Source organism: Curcuma longa, chromosome 5 (genome assembly GCF_044706935.1).
Source record: "Curcuma longa cultivar G26 ecotype Majalengka, Jawa Barat chromosome 5, ITB_CL_G26_1.1, whole genome shotgun sequence".
Lineage (NCBI taxonomy): Eukaryota > Viridiplantae > Streptophyta > Magnoliopsida > Zingiberales > Zingiberaceae > Curcuma > Curcuma longa.
In genome coordinates this window covers 251127-270753 of record NC_133865.1, presented here as the reverse complement: position 1 = coordinate 270753, position 19627 = coordinate 251127, and the positions used below count along the sequence as shown (strand labels likewise).

The 19627-nt window shown below is 34.3% G+C and overlaps 1 protein-coding gene across 1 annotated transcript; it reads right to left on the bottom strand.

Annotated features, from left to right (window-relative positions):
• Positions 1 to 9931: 9931 nt before the first annotated feature.
• LOC141829186 (arogenate dehydratase 2-like) lies at positions 9932 to 17960 on the bottom strand. Its single transcript, XM_074716601.1, has 12 exons — positions 17555 to 17960; positions 17404 to 17468; positions 17210 to 17302; positions 12330 to 12530; positions 12145 to 12225; positions 11853 to 11948; positions 11696 to 11773; positions 11455 to 11544; positions 11303 to 11370; positions 11137 to 11218; positions 10974 to 11063; positions 9932 to 10156 (listed from the first exon to the last, which is right to left on the bottom strand). The coding sequence occupies exons 1-11, from the start codon at positions 17814 to 17816 to the stop codon at positions 11004 to 11006; spliced, it is 1176 nt and encodes a 391-aa protein (XP_074572702.1). The 5' UTR covers positions 17817 to 17960; the 3' UTR covers positions 9932 to 10156; positions 10974 to 11003.
• Positions 17961 to 19627: the final 1667 nt, after the last annotated feature.

Below are 19627 nucleotides of genomic sequence, written 5' to 3'. Positions count from 1 at the left end.
GCTGATTGTTTGGGCTTTCATTAGCTAATGGGATGATATTAATTAGGGTTGGTTTTAGTGGGTTTAATCATAAAAACTCAATCTAATAACTATCTAACTTTAATGATTAATTATTCAACCTAATAATTAATCCCTCCTTAATCTTCATGAATTCATTAGGATTACCTATACTTAACCCCCATCTCTTTACGAACTATTCTAAATCTAACTAATAATCTTAATTGGAGAAAATACGGGTGTTACACTCTCTTGCTCAATTACTGAAATCAGCTGACTTGATGCTACCATTTGACAGTAGTTTGTAGACTGAGTTTACTGAGAATGATCCTGTTGCATCCATCTTCAGTATAGTGTCATTGCTATCAGAATCTAATTGAACAGATTGAGTAGCTCCTTGAAGTAGTATCAACTCATTGTATGCCACCACAGCTCTAGACACCAATTGAAATGCCAATCTTGCCAAATTAATTGAGTTACAGTTATGTTTTTGTTTGTTGTGGCTAAGAATAAGGATTGGAATTCATTTTTAAGCAATATATCACTTCTCAGTCTGCCTTTCCAGAATCTAGTGTTGGCCCCATTTTCCACCACACTACTCACAGCTGATAAAAACGCATCTCTGATCAGTTTGTCTTCCTTTCACCTCCTGCCCAATGATCATGCTGAAAGTAAGTGTGTAAAACCCAGAGTTTCAATAGATGTTGGCAGTCATCATCGAAAGTACTCCAACACCATGAACAAGCAAGGACTGAATTCATAAGTCCAAGATCAAACAATCTTAGTCCCTCAAGTTTTTTAGGTCTAACGATACTACTCCATGACACCATGCTGAAACTTTTCTAATTTTGATGATCCCGTACAAGAATTTTCTTCTCAATTTGTCTACCTCTCTTATTACCCACTTAGGTAGTTTAATTTCAATTTGATTTACATGCTATCTTAAATTCACCTAACATTAAGAGATTAAAGAATTCAATTTTGTATATTTTAAAATCAAATGAACATCCTCAATTATTATTATTTTTTATTTTTTATCCAAATAAGCTTGACGTGCAGTTCAAATTGTTGATGTATATTAAAATTCTGATCTGATGTGTGTGTAAATAATGAAAATATATTTGTCATTGCAACTTAAAATCCACATAAAAAATTATAAGATTTGATTGAATTCAGCTTAATTCAAACTTAACTAACTCAAATTAGATAATTTAGTTAAACTTTAACTAAATTATATACTAAACTCTATTTTCTTTAATAGAAATAGATATAAATGTTGGAGTTTTTCTCTATTTGGTGGGCTCGTACGTTATTTGTGACATGCAGCTATGTGTCATTAAGAAAACCAAACTCGTTAAATAATCTACCTTATGTTTATTAAGGGATTGAGTTATTAAATATAGAGTTCATGCGTAGAACATATTAATCCACACCATTATCATTAATAAGTTGATAATGGATGAGGTCATATATATAGGACATGGTTCCGGTTGAATTAGGGATTTTGACAGATCTCTTTGCTCCTCATTGGTGGAAAGATTACGACATCGTCAACCTAACTCTACTAGAATACCAGCCCCTTGCTCTCCCTCTTCTTCTGTAAGTTTCTCAGATTCGTAGACGGCACATAGAGACAATGACTTTTCCATTACAATTACATTCATCATCTTCCTTTGATATTTAATTATTTTCTGCTATAGAATCATGACGTACTAGATCCTTGTTATTTTATTTTTCTTTATATGAGTTCATACATATTTTAGAATTCATGCAGTTAGAAAAACTTAATTCCCAACAAGTAGTATTAGAGTCATGGTTGTTGCATCATTTTTTATCGCGATAAAATTAAGATTTTCATTGATTTCATTGTTTTTACACTAGATTTGATTTTTCTAGTGCAAAACAATTTTATCGCGTCGTGGTTGGCTTGCTCCTGAGTTGAGGGCATGACTCCGTCTTGGCTTTTATTGTTCTTCTTTCATTCTGTCTTATTTCACACCGATTTTCATCCTGCAAATGCAAAAGTACAAGAGCAAACTTCTGAACTAGAAAATAGAGAAAATATGTCTAATGCATAAATAAAGGATGTGATAAACATAGAGTATCAACATGAAAATGTATAAAGATATGCAATAAAAGTAGTAAAAATATATGTATACCCTACACACATCAGTAAATCATCATCAATGCTCTTTACATAAATGCAATAGTCATACTCACATCTTTCATACCTATTTTGAAGCATGTAGGAGTCAAAATGCTTATACCACTATCTTGGAGATTGCTTTAATCTATAAAGTGACTTCTTCAATTTACAGACTAAGTGCTCTTCCTTAGGCTGACTAAAACCTTGTGGTTTTGATATGTAAATATGCTCCTCTAAATCACTATGAAAAAATGTCATCTTCATATCCATTTGCTCCAACTGCAAATCTTTACATCCATTTGCTCTAACTACAAATCATGAGGTGCTACCAAAGCTAATACCACCCTAATAGATGTATGTCTGACCATTGAAAAAAAAATCTCATCATTGTCAATCCCCATCCTCTATAAGTAACCCTTTGCTAGGCAAGACGTGAACTTCTCCTTATCCTTTTTCTGAAACTACTTCTTTCTTCTTGAATACCCACTTGCATCCTATAGCTCTCTTCCCTTCAGGAAGCTCTACTAAATCTCATATCATGTTCTTATGCAATGACTCTATATCTCCTTCATGGCTCCCATCCACTTGTCCTTCTTTGAGTCTGGCTATAGTCTTATCATTGTTGTAATTTTTTTGATATTTGTCTCTCTTCCTCCTGAGTAAGTTATAACATGACTCTTTCATTAAGTACTACATCTCTGCTAATCACCACCTTGTTTGCCTTAGAATCCCAAAGCTTGAAGCCTTTCACCCCTATCTGATAACCTAAAAAAATATACTATTTAGATTATGCATCCAACTTTGATCTATCTTCACTAGAAATATGCAAGTAGATTGTGTATGTTAGATTTGAGAGGTGTCCTAAGGCAATCGCCTTACGGTTATACTATTTATTGGATAAATAGCAATTCACTATTTGAGTGCACATTCCATATGTGTTTGATTGGATCTTAAACTCAAATACTGAATGTCCGCAATACGATTCATAGCGTAAGAGAATTTGTGATTGGATCACAACTAGTAAGCATCTCTACACGTGTAATTATGAATGTATTGGAATTATCCCTAGTCGAGGATTGATGAGTACGGATGTCATCGATTTTGTCGAGACTAGCATGTTTTGAACTCCTTGGTTAGCCAAGCAGCTGATCTCACTGCTGTCAACATTAGATGTTGAGAGTTAAACGTGGATGTTGGTTAAAGGTAACCAGTTCATTGGAGTGACCTGTCTTGAGACTTCATATGGTTCTATATATATGTCAATGAAGATCTCAATGCAGCTTAAGTGCGAGTTTCCTTTGACTTGCGGTATTCAAGTCACCTTGGTCATGGAGGCTTATACTTTGACATCTTAAGTAAGCATCTCCAAGGAGGTGTGGACCCGAGATGATTGGGTATAAGTCGAAGTGTCCGAAGGTGTTTGAATAGTCCACAGAGGATTCACCGCTCCTTGAAAAGGGAGACGTATACCTTGCGGCCGCTTGTCAGGATTGTTACTAAAAGTCTTTGGCCAAAGCGTTACATGTTAAGAGTACAGTACTCTTGGATACGTGTACGAGTAACTTGAATCCACAGGACAAGAAAGCAGCTTGGGCTAGGTGTGACGTAGTCAGCCTAGTGGGGACCGACACATAGACCATGTCCTGAACCAAGCGGGTATAAGACGGTGAAAGGAATGAGACACGTTTAATTAGAGCTGCTGAAGGGTTTAGAAGACGTTCTAGAATCAATCGTTGATTTTTCGGTCAATTGGGGATCATAATATACTACTAGGTATCACTCATGATCGTTCCGTACTTAATGGTTAATTACGGACGGCCAACATAGCCGGGAACCTATTGGGTCACACGCACTACAAGTTCTCCGAAGGACTTAAAACGAGTTTGAGAATTAGATTCTCAGAACGAGAGAAATAAAATCTGGTTGAACCAGACAATGGACAAAATGATGGAACTCGTCTTACGAAGACGAAACGAATGAAACTGATTTCGTTCAAATCAGAGGTCGTTTGGTTAGTGAACCAGATGATTCAGTTTTGAATCAAATTGAACCAACTTGGTTTGGCTCACGATGGAAGAGGTTTTGGTAGAACGGAGGTGATGAGGAGCTTCATTTTGTGAAGACGAAATGAACAAAACTGATTTGGATCAAATCGGAATTCGTTTGGTTAGTGAACCAAGCGAATTAGTCTTGAAGCCGGTCTGATTCGATTCGCTACAGTAACATGATCTGGTTTAATCTGAATCAAGTTCTGTTTTGGTTTTGGTTCATTTCAAAATCCGGTTCAGGCTAAACCAATCAACCAAACCCTAATCGGTTAAATACTGTAGCTTCTCACAGAATTCTGATCGCGATCTCTGTAGCGCCTGCGCGAGAGGAGCTCCTGCAGATCTTCTTCGCGGCGCCTGCCTCCCTACTGCTGCTCTCCCAAAACCCTAAGCCGCCGAAGGTTTCTTCTTCCTCGCTGTGCATCACCGACATCTCCTCTTCCTTGCTGAGATCCGCGAACGAAGGCACGGCGGCATCGAGCTAGCGGTGGATCTTCCAGAAGTCGCGGAGGACTTCCGGCGGTCGCGGCATCAAGCCCGCGGTGGTCTTCCGGCGCTCACGGTGGTCTTCCGGCTGGCGCTTCGCGTGGGTGATAAAAGGGAATCGGAGCTCACTTCAGTCCGGCGATTGCTTGCCGATCGCTTCTTCGAGCGTTCACAGATGGGAGAAGAAGATCGCGACCTTGCGCTGTCGGCTCCAGTTTCGGATTCAGTTTCTTCCCTGATGTGAGTTGCGAGAAACAACATGGGAAGGTTGTTGACTGACCGGAGGAAACAGAGAGATTGCTTGCTCTGTTTTATGGGTTTTTTGTTTTCCCTTTTGCTGCCGGTGTTGGACACTAGCAGGCAGTGTTGTATTGTGGATGGCGACCAGAGGAGAAGAAAAACCTAGATATCTCTTGTGAAAGAACTTTCTCGGTATCCAGTCGCCGGAGCTCTCGTGAAGAGTTACAGTCGACTATCAATAAAGTGTTCGTCGATGATAGTTATTTCCGGAGAACATTCCATCATGATCGGAAGGGTTCCGACCATTTGTTCGTTATCGGCGGTCAATGGTTGACCATCGATAAACTACATCGGGAATACGATTCTCGATGATAGTTAGAAAGTCCCGGAACGATCGCGACACACATTGTTGCGCAGTTTTCGGAATTAGGCTTTCCTCTCGATTCGATCGTCGTCGATCATCGGCTAGTACCGAAGACGATGACACGACTCGTGGCTTCCGAAGCCGTCCAGACGGGAGCTTGGCGTGGATCACTAGTAGAGGCGGGATTCAGACGAGGACCGCTCGATTGATTCAACACGGCTCAACATTGTCATCGCGAGGTACACATTTAGAATAATTTTATTCTGCAAATTTTATTTATGCAAGTAGAATAAATGTTATTCTGAAAAATTTTAATTTCCTGCCAAGCCTTGTATGCTATTATTTCCTGCTATGCAAGCATGTGTATGATAATAATTAGTTCAATTATTTGTTATATTTCCGCTGCGCACGTTTACGGAACGTGTAGACACGCGCATTGCACTGGGACGATCCCAACAGTGTAGGATCAAACTTCACGCTAGAGCATTATTAATTTTACGAGTTTTAAAGAACGAAAAATAACTCTAAACAATATAAATAGAGTAATGTATCGGAAAAAATAAGCAATTAAAGCAGGTATATGACAAACTTGATAATAATATTTCCTAAGTTAAGCATGCAAGATTTTTATAACATAAATTGTAAGAATGCGTGATATAAATAAATTGATTCTTATTACGATTAACTCATTTTTAGAAAGATTCTAGAGGAAGAGAAACCTTAAAAAGAACCTAAAAAATAAAGCATACAAGAATACAATAATATACGACAACAATGTAATGATAGTGTTATGCTCAAGTTGCTATATTCAAAAAATGAAGCGCGATGTTGCAACACATGACCAAAGTAGCATTTGAAAAGCATTGCGATTGAATGTGAGCACGAGCATGTTGAGAATGATTGAGAATGAGATGATTGAAAGCTCTGCCTCAGCTCCTTTTATAGGCCTTCTTCGAATGTTGACATGACGATTGACTAAATCATCCCCGATCGTTTGGAAGTCTGCTAACATGGCTGCAACATTTATCCAATAAGAAATGTTATCTACGATCCTGATCGACTAGGATTCCCTCGATCACCTAGAGCTAGGTCAACTTCATTCTTTTGACTTGACTTTCCTATATCATAGGATTCCATTTATACCGATCGCTTGGACGCTACGATCTCCAACCAGTCACCCGTGCTTCCTCTTGGTCGCATAGAATCGTCGAACTTTGCTTCCCTATACTTGGTACATGTAATCAATATGATATTGATTTTAGCTTTACTCATGTGTACTTTGGCTTGATGTTCAACTCCCAACTGATCCATCTAGTGTGATTTGTCAAGCCACAACTTTCAGCTACCTTCACTTGCACTTGTCTGCCAAGTCACAGCTCTCAACTGTCTCCTTAGATTTTGTTTTCTAGTTTCTAAGTAGGACATTTCTATTTGGTTTCTAACCAAGACTTTCAACTGTCTAGTTTTCAACCAGAATTTTGTACTTGCATAGCTTCATTAGGATTTAGCTAATTTACTTAATTTTCAACTAGGACTTCTATCTGTCAAGTAATCTACTTTAGTTGATATAAAATCATCAGTTCACAACAACCTAACTTTATACTTGTCATACATCAAAATATTGGGTTCACTGTGGTGCTCTTAGCACCAACAAGCTAGACATTGGCATGGGTTTTAGAGGATTTAAGGGCGTGAGCCAAAGGTTCTAATACCATATAATGCTTTAGAATGAATGGATATTATTGATCATAATAATAAAATTATATATTATTATTTTGATGTCTAGCAAACTTAGATAAATATGAATAAATTCCTAATTTTGATAACTATTTATAAGGAATGAGATTAACTAAAGATGATAACTAAATCAATCAAATCTATATAAACTTTTACAAATATACACATATCTAATCTAATAATATCTTCAAGAGAAGTAGCCTTATTTGTATCATGATATGCACGTAACTCACATATCGAGTGACAATATAAGAGAAGTGGTGTAGAATAGTACCTTTTGTGGTGTAGAATAGTACCTTCATGATAAAAAATAATTCTCTTAATATATTTTCAATATTTTTCAATAGGTGCAAGTATAAATTAACAACTACAGTAATTGTGACAATATTTTCAATGGGACTCAAATATTTCTGCAATAGATCCAAGAATCAATTATAAAGATGCAGAGAAACCACAAACAATAATTGATGTGAAAACAAGGCATGTGTGATCCATTTTAACCTATTAGAAAAGTCCAAAATTTTATTTATCACAATAAAAGCATGAAAGATTTTAGTGGTCTACTGTAGTATATCTATATATTTAAATTTACAATTTGAATAGATAATGATCATAAAGTAATTTTAAATTGAAATTGTTATATAATCACTTTTTAGTTGTTGGTCACTTTTAAGAGTATGGATGGACTGCCTCCTGAAGTACTTCTACATATTAAAATTTAAAATTTAGATATCATGAAATAGTTTTTATCAAAAGTACTACATAACATTTTTTTTATTTTTAAATTTATAGCATATGTAGTATTTTTTTTAATTTTTATGATATTAATAAAATTATTTTGATTTCCATTATTTTTTATTTTTTAAATTTATAACTTATATAGAATTTTTAATAGGCTATATGATATTGTTTTGAAAAGCGGATTTACTATTTGTAGGAATTTTTCTTTAAATAGGGAGCGCAATCAAAGGATGCTGGGCGTCTAGGTTGGCCGCTGCGTGCACTTCCCGATTTACCCTGGTGGTCGATGGGAAACTTCCGTGGGACCGAGCCGGTCACCCCTAGGGATAGTCAATGAGACTAATTGGGATTTATCATTTTTTGAAAAGCGGATTTACAATGACAGTTAGGTTACAACAGGAGAAGCGATTGAGGTGTCCAAAAAAATGACTTCCTTTTGATTTTTGCTCAATTAGAGTTTGGCGGTAAGTTAGATAACAATAATGGTGGTCGAGTTTGACAATATGTCGTGGTGGCCTCGATGACCTTATCTTCTTCTGCAAAAGGTAGAATCCGCTACACCAGCGACCCCACACGGTCGGTCCCATAACCATATGTGAGAAGGTAAATTAAGAAACTACAGTTGGTCATGATGGAGGAGAGTATTGTCTCGACTTCGATTTTGACCTTAAGATAGGCGGTGAGGAGGACAATGAGGTCGATCAAAAAGATAGGAAATCTTAGCCACCTTAAGGGCTTGAATCTAGGATGTTGTAGATTCAGGATATCGGTGTCAAATAGTCATCTAATTATAGCAAGGAGGGTAGTCAAGGGAGCATAACTAGAGCAAAATGAATTTGACAGCATAATTTGATCGCGGCTATGCAACACTATTGAATATGGCACAAAGAGTGGTCATGGAGACATCTTGATCTCACGTCACAAGGCATAGTCAATTAATCTAATCTTTGATTGGCGTTTGGACAAAAGGCATAAATCTAAAAGTGATTATCAATGCATATTAAAATTTGATCAGTCTATGTGCACCAATTAAGAATTTAATTTTTCTAAAATATAATATTTTGACATGAATTTAGTTGAGCTTAAATTAAATTGATAATTTGATTCAATTGCAGTTTAATTTATATGTTAATTCTATTTGGTTCAATTCTAAAATCATTTTCAATTTCATCTAATTCACTTTTATTTTATTAATCTAATTTGATTTATTTACTCCAACCTAATTCAAATTAATATACTTAATTATCCATTTTTTTAACATGGAGTAATTATTAATTATAGAAATTAGAATAAAGTTGTATTTTTTTATAGAAAAACTGAATTATAATTTCTTTAGTAGTCCAGTTTGGTTCTAAGTTAAAAACTTAAACACATCCACTCAAATCACATCACTATTTGTAATTAATAAAAAAAATGTTGCTATCACTTAACCATATCAATATAAAAATATAAAACGAACTATTTAACAAAATGCTATGAATTTGAAAAATATTTAGAACTATAAACTATGACTGGTATAGACAAATAATCAATTGAATAAATTATAATGTTTAAAGTTAAAATTTAAAACTAGTTTATAAAATGGATTTAACAGAATTTTCTTTTCAAAAATTAACTATTATTAAAATTGAACATTAAAAGCACTTCAACATATCTCTTTGTGAATTTATTTTAATCTCTGCATCATCAAGTTTATAGAACTAAAGAGCAATAATCATCTCATTAGGAATTTAGAGTTACTATTCGTAAATCTGTTTTCAGCATTTGGAGAAAGGAAGAAGCCGGAGAGGTGTTAGCTGAGCAGTTTGGTTGTTCATATCAAGATTTGCCTATGAAATACACAACATCAGCCTCACGGCCAAGTCCAGGAATGGGAAAGAGTCTGCAGTGATTAGATTGGCAGAGATCAAATGAGACAACAAACACCACTATTTGTTATTTTAATAATCCAAAGACTCTTACAGCTCAACTACCAAATTAATTTTAGAAGTGGAGACCTCCTTTTTAATTCATCCATTGAATAAATTCAAAAATACAAATAGTCCCTCACCTAACTCTCAACGTCTTAAATTTTTCATCATGTTGTTGAAGAAAAAATATTTTACAGTGCACCGTAATAACTGAGATTCAAATCATGAATAATTTAATTAATCTACTAAACGCTTTACCACTGCATCATGCTTACCTTAGGACTACTTCCAGGAAAAGAAATTAAAGCAACATTCAAACAAACTTTAATAAACTCTGAAGAAGCATTTATAAATACATTATTTGGAGAATTAGAGAGAGGAAAGAAATGCGGCTTTATTACATACTAGACTGTCATTCTACTATTCAAAGATAACCCATAAAAATCTTGCACAGATAGGCAACAAGAATGATGAACACCAACCGTACCTGCACGACATGAGCATTCAAATATTATCCAAATTTACTCGGCTTACATGCGGAAACGTAATCACAAGCAGAAGTTAAAGGATACAGGCAAACTATGAAGTAAAGTTTCACCATTTTTCTTATATTTGACAGGGCCACATGTACAGGTGATGCCCAAACCAAACTCATTAACCTGGATGGGATCTCTATTTAGTTAAAACTTTACCTAAGATTGTCACTTCTTCCCTACTTCATGCTAACCCCCTCCCACCACTCGGAGCAGATACCACACATCCCTTCCTCAATGACATCCGACAACGCCATATACTCTCTGGTACCACATCCACGACTTTCCATGTCCAGTCAGAGATTTGAAATTACTTGAGGCCAACTAGGTGATTCTACTATCAATGGTGGAGTTCCTTTGCGAGGGGTCCGACATCAATCCTGGCCATCATCGCATCAAATTTCCTCCAACCTTTTGAACTTTATGCATTGGTTTAATTACTTTGTATTATTTCTCTTATGCATTTAGAACTTTATGATTATTATAGTTATTTTATGTCCCTTCTTAGTACATACTTGGGAAAAAGTTTCATGCTTCCTATATTAGTTTTTTGAAAAAATATATATATATATATTATGATAACACAACCACATCAACATGTATAACAAACTGATATGGCAATGCTATCATATCACTCATGGCAAAATGCCTAAAACTTAGTTTAAGATGTAACTATAATTTCCATATATCTTCCATCCTCTTCATAGAATTATATTTTTCTCATGCATGAAGAAATGGCTAAAACTTAGTTTAAGATGCAACTATCATTACCATAATCTTTCATCATCTTCATCAAGCAAGCTATCCCTCATTCAAGTCCCTAGGATAACTTCCTAGCACTCTCAAGAATGTTGCAAATTCCTGTAAAGGAAAAAGTCCAAGCTAAGTTTTAGACGAGGAAAGGAACATAAACTATATAAAGGAAAATACATACCTTCAAATGCCTAAGGGCATTTTGTGCATTTTCAGAAGCCATTGATTTCTCAAAATCGACATAAAACAGGTAGTCAAAGTGCCTAAAAATTGAACAAAATTCTCAATATCTTACTATGCAGGAAACAAATATGCAACGAGAAATCATGATTACTGCAATGTGATACTTTAAACGCCCATTATTGCCATCTTCAGATATACGGAAAGGCTGGTTTTTCCTGGGACGGCTTTCGATCTGAAAAATCACTGGTAAGTTATATGTCAACTAAATATTACAAAACTCAAACAAGCCTATATAAGTTGAATCAATATGGCAAACCTTTGTTAGGTTGATATCCCTCATAGCAAAAACTGCAAGTGCCTTGAAAAGCACACCTGGGCCTTCTTCAAGAGAGAAAACTATGCTTGTCTAACACAAAAATAAAAATAAAATAGTCTAATCTTACAAAACTGATGAATATGACTAATACAAAGTTGTTATAAAAAAGACTCAATATAGAGAATGCATTGGTGCATTTAGCATTAAGTACTATTCAATTTTCCAGTCACCAAATCGTTACCTTAAATGGCTTATCATTGACTGGAATTATGGGTTCCCTGGCGAGCATCAAGAATCTAGTAACATTATCAGGATCATCCTAATTTGATGAATATATGGAATCAGTTGTGCAGCAATTAAATATATGAAACAAATCAATGAGAAACAAACATTATCACCTGAATGTCATGGTCAAGGATATTCAACCCATATATTTCAGCAGCCAAGGAACTGGCAACAGCCCCAGCATCTTCGAGTTTGTTGGTAGCAACAAACTGAGCCGAGCAAGTTCACATAAATAATGCAGATTAAATTGAAATTAGCCCATGTTTAGCAATAGTCAAGTTTAAATTACAAAGCTAAATTTAATTTCCCTTTCAATGTTTAGTAACCTAGTGCTTCATAAACTGACTCCCAAAAGAGGAACAAGAAAAGAAAACATGGATAAGTACTGAAGCATAGGCATCTTACCTTTGCAGCTCCAGCTGTATCATCGACAGCTTCTCTGATGACTCCTAGTTTTGCGAGCGTATTCTCACATTGAGCAAGAGCCTGAAAAAATTAAAGTTATCATAACATCTTTATTGTTAAAAAAAAGGAAAATTGAATCAAGAGAAAGAAAAAAAAAAACAAGAGAGGGAAAATGAAAGTTGTGCCTGAGGATGACTAAGAACTCTTTTCAGATCTTGTTTCTTCACACCATGATTGGCTAGTAAGCAATGCCGAACAGCGTGTTTAACTTCCCCAACAATGTGCAAATTATATCTCAGTAAAAGATCATAATTGCGATGGATGCTGCCACCAAGTGAATTTTCAATAGGTAGAACTGCTCGATCAGCAAGCCAACGTTGAACTGCCTGCAAGATCATAACAGGATGATCAGTTTGTAGGTAACACCCACTCTTTGATTGGCAATTAAATAGTTTCAATTAGTAGTTTATTGAGTCCTGTGATAGGACTCTAGTGTATATTATCAGAGAATAGTAAAGTTTGATTACCAACAAGAATATTCTATTTATTTAAATTACCAAGCATAGTTGCATGCATATTAAAAGAATTTCTACCTTTTGAATTTGTATAATTAAAAGTGGCCATGATGCTCTTCTCTTATTTGAAGTGTAGCATTACATCTAATGTTTAGCTTTGTGTAAAGACTATTTCCACCTATGATGCTTTCCATTCATTTGAAGCATACCATTACCTCTCCAATTTGAGATAGGCAACATGGATCCTATCTTTCGCTGAGCCTATGCAAAGCTATAACTAGTAATATTTATCTCAATTAAATCATTATTTGTTACATTAACTAAAGTTTTGTTAGGTCTTTCCCTACTATTAAAAAGGATAAAGTTCATTCATATTTCTTGCTAAGTGAGTTATTGTAAAACTTCGGTTACAAGCAAATCAATAAATGCAAACCAAATTCGTTCAGGTAGGATGTCAGATAAGATAAAAAAAGCCATGCCTTACAATAAAATGAAATGTAAGAGTCATGGCAAATGTTACTAAATACAGTTGCCCCAGGCTTAAATTGAAGGGAATGTTGGTAGAGTGACCATAGATCCATGCACCTCAACATCTCTCAAGGTTGCATGCCATAATCAGCAATCTGATGAGAAAGAAGAAAATATTCTACAAAAGAATTACCTATTCATTGAATGAATATAACGCTGAGATGACAATCTAATCCATAAGTTTGACAAATTTGTGAATTGCAATAATATAGTCTCATAGAACTTGAGTAAAATAAACTACGTTAGCTAGAAATAGTAAAAAAATATAAAAATTGTATTTTAAACAAAGTAGAACAAAATAAAATTGAAATATTCAGACAAAAAACCAATTTATTTTAGTAGATAATTTATTTTGAAGTTATCTGTTTTTATTTGTGTCATTCTCCAGAGGAAAATTCAAACTTAAAATGACTAGAAGTGAAATTTTCTAGAATATTTGCCTTATCATCCATGGTTGTCCAATTGGGGAGTTAACATGAATGCCCGTAATATTTGACAACATTAGAGATAAGAGTGCTGGCACTATAACTGAAAGAATAAAATCTATCATAAAATCAATGGACAGAGATAAATGCTCAAATACAACACAGTAAGATAGCAATTCCTCTAATTGAGAAGTAAATTAATGTTTGTCAGTTAAGCATTAAAATCATTTTTTCTCACAATATAGATTGGTATGGTGAGAGTGAATGTTTTTGTGGATGGGAAAAATGCTTGACTCATGCAAACCATCTCATATAATGTACTTTTTCAATCTACGAGGTGAAGATTTCATTCATGTAACTACCTCCATCTATGCCAATCTTGTAATTCTTGTCTGAAGATACCAATGCATTTCCTATGTCTGTCAATGTCGGTGTAGTTACAATAAATCATAATTTAAAATTCAAAGTTCTTCCTTGTCTTCATCTCTTAATGAATGTTCACCTATAGGATCAATTACTTATTCATTTAAAAGATCTCCACAATATTCCTTATTTCTGCATATTATTACTAAAATTGAATACAACGACAACCAAACATTATCCCACTAGGTGGGGTTAGCTATATGGATCTTTCTATGTCATTGAGCTCTATCCCCTACTATATTATCATTTATATTTATCCCCTACTAAAATTGAATGCCATGACAAAAAGATATTTCTTGTTATGGTCTATCACTTGAGAGTTAGGCATTTCTCATCTTCTATTATATTGTGGAATGATGTGATAAGTAGTATCTACTCTTAAGGCAAGTGATAGCAGGTTGTTTCTCAGATGAGGTAGCAAGTTATGCTTGAAACATAGAAAAGCTAAAGGTATTATCTAATATTTATAATCTTTGACAAGCCAATTCTATAGTGATACGAATGATTTGACTCTCTATGGATCTGACTAAAGTCCCTTAACCAATTTATTGAGAGACAATCTAGGGTCTTCCTTAATGCCCCAACATGTTGAATTCCTCAAACTAGCTTTGCTATTTTGTTACACTAAGGGTCTGTTTACTTGAGCAGATAAGTCAGCAATGGATGGCAGAGAGAATGGATTACATAGATTATTCGTCTATCCCGGTCTTTACTAGGACCAATAGATTGAGAATGGATTACTTAGATTATTTGCCTGTCCAAGTCTTTCCTAGGATTACTTTTGTCGTTTCTCTAAAATTTTAATTCAAGTGATTTTCTAATTGCATATTGCAAAATTTTATTTTTAAAAGTAAATAAGTTACATAAAAATGAACTAAAAATTATATGAATTTATCAAAAACACATTAAAACAAAATTGAGTAATTGCTTTTTAATTCAAATATCTAATTAATATAGTATCATTAAAAAATAAAATTCAAATAAAAAGGATTAAATAAGTAAATCTCATTTTAAACTCTTCCCTTTAACAAATGCCAAAATGTCAACATACTGGTATAGAATGATAAAAATTTTAATTATTTAATTATTATTCTCTTAATTTTGAAGTTAAAAAAAGAAACATATTAATAGAGTAAAATCCATGTAAAGTGTCAATACAACATGGTGATAAAAGTATAACATACTGAAACTCTAGCATGAAACTAAAGTTTATGCCAACAAGATAAATATATGTCTCAAGCAAAGATCTTATAAGATTATGCAAAAGGAATAAAAAGAAAAAGTAGCAGCAGAAGCAAAAAAACAAAAAGTAGTAGAATTTTTCATATGGTCAATATATAGGTACAATATTAGTGTGGGAGGGTTATAATGTGTCATAACTCATTGTCCCGCATACATTAAAATCTATAACTTGGATACAACATAATGTTAAATGAATTGACTTAATGGAAATGAAATATCATGAGTTTACTTATTTATAATTAATATGATGTTTTATTTGTTCCTAATATATATAAATTGTATAATTGATACAATAGCAACCAAGTCTTATTCCACTAAATGAAGTCGATTATATGAATACTCCTACATCATTGGACTCGATCCCTTACTATATTGTCATTTATATTTAAATGAATTTTATCTTATTTTAATATTGTTAATTAAGTCTTCTTTCGTCTCCCTCTCTCTCGATTAATTTGCACATTTGTTATAGTCTCACAATGCCTAACTGGAAAATTTATTGGTACATGTCTATACCATTTTAAACATGTCTATTAGAGTTTTCCCTCAATAGGTGCAATCCTACTTTCTTTCTAATATTCTTATTTTTCTTCTGTCTATCTTCATATGTCCACGCATCCACCTTATCATCCTCATCTCTATGACTCTCATTTTCTATTTGTGTGCTCATTTTCTAGCCCAACATTCATCAAAGTAGATCTAACTATTATTTTGTAAAACTTCCCTTTGAGCTTTAGAGGTACTTTACAATCACAAAGAACACTTGATATCCTCCTTCATTTCATCATCCTGTTTGTATCTTATGTAAAATATTTCTATCAACCCTTGTATCCTTTTGTAAAAACAATCTTAAATACTTAAAACTTTTAGTTACAGATATTTTGTCATCTCCCATCTTAACAATTATCTTGCTATGTTTACTACTACTAAACTTGAACTCTATATATTCTTTTTTTACTCTACTAAGCCTACAACATTTAAATTTCTAGACACACTCTAATAGGACTTGAAGTCCATTCATACTTTAAAATGATCAAACAACTTAAAGTCCACTCATTTTTAAGTGATTAAATGACTTAAAAATAGTCCAGTAACAATTCTTGCCAAAATTGCCATGGTCCTAGCAATTTTAACTAAAACTATTAGATAATTTTATCAATTTTGACCACAATTGCTAGATGAAGTTGACAATTTTTACCAAATATGTTATAGTTATACTTTTTTATTTATATGCCACTTATTTTTAAAAAATGTTTAATTTTCTCTTAAACTTATAGATTTTATAACTCTCCTATGCTAATTTATTTGTAAAAAGATTATTTTTCATGATAACTTTATTTTAAAATTTATAACTCATGTAGCATTGGTCAAAACTACTAGATGCTCAAAGCAATTATGATTAAAATGTAAATGTAGCATTTCTAGATGAATTTAACAATTTTGACAAAACTGCTAAACATCTCTATTAGGTGCACACATTATGCTAGTTGGGTCATCCATCTGATTATTTTGGATAGATGGGTGATGGATTTTGGTAGGTTTAAAGATATTTATGATTTTCTGACAATCGGATGGAATGTCCTTCTAATGGGATGTCCTTTGATGAGATCAAGGAGGGTGCTTGCTATTTGATGTTTCAAATCAAGAAGGGATTCTTTTGATTTTTGTTCATGATTTAATATCATAATATTGACTTTTATTTTTAAACACGCCACTACAACATCCGATTTTTGGGGCAGTTTTCTGGAGGACCATGAACATCTATGACAATTGAAATCTAAATGTAGGAATTTTTAAAGGCATGGAAATTCTATTTAGGTATCAAAAATGAAGGGATTGGATAACATCGCACAAAATTTGCAAGATCATTATTTACGGTTTTGGAAAAACACCATAGAATTCCGGGGAAAAATGAAATACGGCAAAGCTCACATCAAAAGCAGTCTCAAACAGCTCGCACGGAACCGCTTCGCAGTTAGGATATGCCTTTGCTGCCGCAGCTTCGCTATACGCCCCCGGAAGGCCCTAAGGAAAATGAATGCAGTTTCGACAAAGCGTATAGCAAGAGATCAAAGGAGTCAAAGCAACCAATTGCAAATTAAGATAAGATAAATCACAATCCCAACCTGGTATGCAACACGAAACCGTGCTCCCTCAAGCGAGCCAGATGAGTCGGAAATGGACAGAGGCCCTAAATGAAGAAGAGAATAAGATCCCAAAAAAAAAAAAGGGCGAGGAAAGAATTAGAATTGCCAATGAGATTTTTAATGCACCCACTACGCAGAGATTGAGGGTCCTTGCAGGTATAATCGACGTGGATCTCATCCAAAATCTCCTTCAAATCGAGACCCCCGGCGTCTCGTCTCCCTCCATTGTCGGCAGCAGCGGTAGCGCCTCCCTGGTTCGATGCCATTGAGAGGGCTTTAACGCGTCGGCGAGATGTGAACTGGGAAAGCTGCTTAGTGAAGGGTTTCCGGCGGCCGTCAGGCCCAAACCGTGGTTGGAACGATAGCGTGCGCGAGACTGGAGCAGAATTCATGGAGAGCTTCGTCCGGAACGTGCTCTCCCCGCCGCCGCTCCCCAGGCCAGACGGATTGAGATTATAGTGGTGAGCGAGGCGAGGGAGATTATAGTGGTGAGCGAGGGCGGACCGCGGAGGAAACGGCGGATTGAGAAATATTCACTCTACTCTACTCCTGAAAAGTTTTACCATTTGTTGTATTTCAGCAGGCTTCAAATTTACAAATATTTTACAGTAAAACTTTGTTGTTATTTAATTTTACCCTAGACATAACATAGACCTTAACATTGTAATAAAAAAATTAAAATCCACCACCTAGCAGTTCTATTCTATACATTAATTTTATGACTACCTATAAAAAGATAAATCAAAAAATTATAATTGACAATTATGAAGAAGATATTTTTTTCAATTTCATCAAAATTTGACTTTATAGCATGCTAATTTGATAGATCAAATAATTTTCATCCTTAATTTTAACTTTTCAAAATGATTATGATTAATAGTTTAAAATCATTTTTTTTACAATTCAATTCATGATGGACAGGTCAAGATTATTAATTATATTTTATTTTTTAAAAAAAAATTATAAATTTATAAATATAATAATTATAATAATAAATATTTGAACTTATTTAAGTTGTTAGGTATCCACTCAGGGTGGAAATTAAATCATATTTGAACTTATTTAAGTTGCTAAGGATCCACTTAAGGTACGAAATTAAATCTCATGCACAATCTTTTACTTCTTAATTAAGTTGCATTCCTTTTTTTTTTTTTTTATAACTTTCGTGCCACTTAATATTATATCAATAATTTTTTTATCTAATATTGATTTAAATTCAAATTTGATTTGAGTTATTCGAATCTTAATTTAAGTATATTTAAGTTAAAATTATATAAAAATAATCAAAACTCGGTTCGAGTTTGATTCGTGAGCAGCTCGTGAATAATAGAATAAAATATTATAGAAAATTTAATTTGAAAATTTATCAAATTTATTTGAGTTCGGCTTGAATTCAATAATATATCAAATATTTTTTGAGCCGATTTGAAAAGCTCACAAACTTTACACCCCTCCTTTACTCTCTTTGTATATATAGTCTACTTAGCTGCGTGCGTACATTAGACAGGTAGAGCCACCAGTCAAGTTTTTCTAGATAAGTGATGATGATACAACATATTTAAAAGGTTCAAAGGGATAAGTTTTGTAGGAAAAATTGGGTGGACACCCATTTTGATGATACGTCCCTTTGACGGCTCAAAGAAAATGGACACCCACATACCTCTCTAGGCACTAAGCAGGGCTGAGGGTTGGAGGGTTTGCGTATAAGGGAGTAAGGCTTACGAACGAACACAAAGGGGCAGAGGAGGGGGCCTATAGATAGGGCGTACAATGAGTTTACTTCAATTGAAAACTCAACATAGTAGACCCATAGTCGAGAGAGAAGCAAATTGAGCAAGTCAATTGGTCCAAATGCACTAGTTTGGTCGAGCAATCCAGGGAAGTCAAATAACCTAGATATATAATCAAATGAGTTGATCAATTTTAGAGACGACTAAGTGCAAGCATTTCCAAGTACGCCAGCTTTCCCCAATCCTATAGCGACAGCTAATAGATTCTTTCAACTAAATAAGCTCCGCTTTTCTCTTGCTTTGTAAAAGAACCCCACCATCCGGTCGCCTGCACTACAATTTGCCACCCAAATAGCTTTTTTGCTTTGGCTAATTAATGGAGACCAAGTGTGCTGCGTTGGTCTCCATCGCATCTTCTTTTCTTAGTGCTCAGTGCTTAATAAACAAATATTAAGTACTCGCCATTGTTATCC

Bases quoted from the DNA above. Each gene is read 5' to 3' on its own strand.
- LOC141829186 (XM_074716601.1), bottom strand. From the start codon at position 17,816: ATGAATTCTGCTCCAGTCTCGCGCACGCTATCGTTCCAACCACGGTTT. The intron at 11,371-11,454 runs GTTTGCCATATT...GTGATTTTTCAG, and splicing joins GGGATATCAACCTAACAAAG to ATCGAAAGCCGTCCCAGGAA. The intron at 11,219-11,302 runs GTATCACATTGC...TTCAATTTTTAG, and splicing joins GGCAATAATGGGCGTTTAAA to GCACTTTGACTACCTGTTTT.